At 65.3% G+C, this 2,219-nt stretch overlaps 1 protein-coding gene across 1 annotated transcript; it reads right to left on the minus strand.

Annotated features, from left to right (window-relative positions):
* On the minus strand, positions 1-1,422 carry BHLHA9 (basic helix-loop-helix family member a9). The gene has a single exon (XM_040532685.1). The coding sequence runs from the start codon at positions 1,356-1,358 to the stop codon at positions 666-668; it is 693 nt and encodes a 230-aa protein (XP_040388619.1). The 5' UTR covers positions 1,359-1,422; the 3' UTR covers positions 1-665.
* Between the last annotated feature and the right edge of the window lie 797 nt (positions 1,423-2,219).

The following is a 2,219-nucleotide window of genomic DNA, read 5'->3' on the forward strand; positions in this document are numbered from 1 at the left end:
GGAGGTGGAGGAAGCCTGGCACTCGGGGAGCACAGGGCTGAGCCCCCCTTCCTCCTGGCTGGGCTGACCAGGAGCGCGGTCCCAGACCGTCCCACGGGAGCCACTTTGCAGTCGTCAGGAGGCACCATGGGGTTTATGAGCGCCTCAACCACTCCTGCAGATCTGCCCAGGCACCAATATGTGCACTGATGGGCTTAGCATTAAAAGTACAACCAAGTGAACATTTCCCAGCTCCTGCTCCCCCGATCCATCAGCCAGAGCCAGAGCTGTCCCCCAGCCAGCAGCCTTACTGCGATCCGCACGGCCCATCTGTCCATCTCACACGCATTAACAGGCAGCGCCCCGACGCTGGGCTTTTAACTCATGTTTTCTCACAAAGCAAGCAAGAGAGAATAAATAATCATGACAACTTGCAGCAGGGAAACCTCACAACAAAGAAACACAGAGATTCCTCGAGCAGAAAACAAAGCTCTCCACGTCCCCCAGCTCTGAGCTCTCCTGCAGAGCAGCGAGCGCAGCCGGGCACTGTGCCGTGCGCTGGGCTCACAGCACCGCGCCGAGCCCCGTGTCCCACCTCTCTCCTGCCCAGGTCCCTTCCCGCTGCCCCGTTTGTCACTCGGCTGCGTTACCTTCCCGGCACCGTCTCGCCTTCCCAGCCTGAAGGGTCAGTGGATGGGGAGGCGCTGGTAGCCTGAGCTCTGGAACCCCCCCAGCTGCCAGGGGAGCGGTGCTGCCGGGGGGGCTCGCAGGCTGCCCGTGTGTTTGCGCTGGCAGCTGCTCCGGAGACCAAGCTGGTGGCTCCCGGCGGGATAAAACGCAGGGCTGGCTGCCGGACGATCCTCCTTCGGACTCTCATGGTGCTGGAGCTGGCTCTCGAGGGGATATCCCCCATAGCCTGCAGCACCAGGGAGCCGGGGGCGGCCGTCCCTCGCGCCCTGCCCGTGGCACTCGGAGTGGGCGCAGGGCCAGCAGCGCGCGGCGCCGTGCAGGGAGAGGGACAGAGCCGTGATCCGGCTGATGGCTCGCCGGAGGGTGGCGATTTTGGAGAGCCTCTTGCCACTGAGGTCATGCTTGAGGGCCAGCCGCAGGGCGTTGAAGGCTTGGTTGTAGTCCAGGATCCTCTTGCGCTCTCGGACGTTGGCAGCCATCCTCCTGGCCTTGGAGCGCGCCGGCCTGCTCCTCTTCCTCACCTTCATCTCTTCAGCCTCCCCCAGGTGGGCGGCTGCTTCCCTCCCCTTGGGGTCCCACAGGTCCTGCCCGTGGCACACCTGGGGTGCAGCCCCCCTTTCCAGCTCCCCTTCCAAGCCATCGGGGGATCCCCGTTGTGCCGCACCGCTTCCCACAGCTGCTCGGGACATGGCTGCGGCTTGTGGGGACGGGGCGAGGTGCTGCTGCGGTCCTGCCTCCCGCGTAGCTGGCAGACACTCCTCCGGGGTCACGCAGCCTCCCCTAAAAACCCCAGCTCATCACGTGGCTCCGTCCCAGCCCCTCCACACCTTCCCCCAGGTGTGCTGCCCTGGGGACACCGGCCTGCCCTGCGGGGACACGGCGGTGCCAGGACGGAGCGGGGACACCAGTACTGGGGTCCCCAGGGTTTGCAGTGGGAGCAGGGGACAGCCAGCTAATGGCTGCATTTTGCTTCTCCCAGGACCTAGAGGGGAAGCAGGGCTCTCAAGCACACCTAGCAGGGGTTGCTTTAGCTGCTGCGGAGGGTTTGGGCCCTGCAGGAGCTCCCCACATCGCTCTGCCCTCTCTGCAGGGCAGCTCGGCCTGGGCTGGGTCAATCCTAAGCTCACGTGGTGCTTTGGGGCAGAGCCTGCGGGCATCACTGCCCTGGCACGGGGCTTGGGGGCTGCTCAACCACGCTCACTGCTGTTGGGGCTTCTCCGCTGTCCTCTGTTTCCCAGGGAGGGAAACTGAGGCACAGAGTAAGGAGGCTGCTGAGGACAGCGTCCAGGCTTGTGCCTGAGCCCAGGAGAAGGCGAAAACCTCCTGGGCAGGATGGTGCAGGCAGTACTCAGGGAGCTCCCTGCCTTGCCTCCCACCCTCTTCCCATCCCTAAAAACCTCCTCCCAGGAGGAGCTGAGTCCCCCCCCCGGCCCCACCAGCGCCAGGGACGGGGCTGGAGCGTGGAAGGAGCTTGGAGCCAGTGCGTTGGAGCTGCTCACACCGTGGGGTCCTGGTGAGCTGGGGGCACGGCCGGACCGGGGCAGCAGCAG

The sequence above is a fragment of the Cygnus olor genome, chromosome 20 (genome assembly GCF_009769625.2).
Source record: "Cygnus olor isolate bCygOlo1 chromosome 20, bCygOlo1.pri.v2, whole genome shotgun sequence".
NCBI classification, from domain to species: Eukaryota; Metazoa; Chordata; class Aves; order Anseriformes; family Anatidae; genus Cygnus; species Cygnus olor.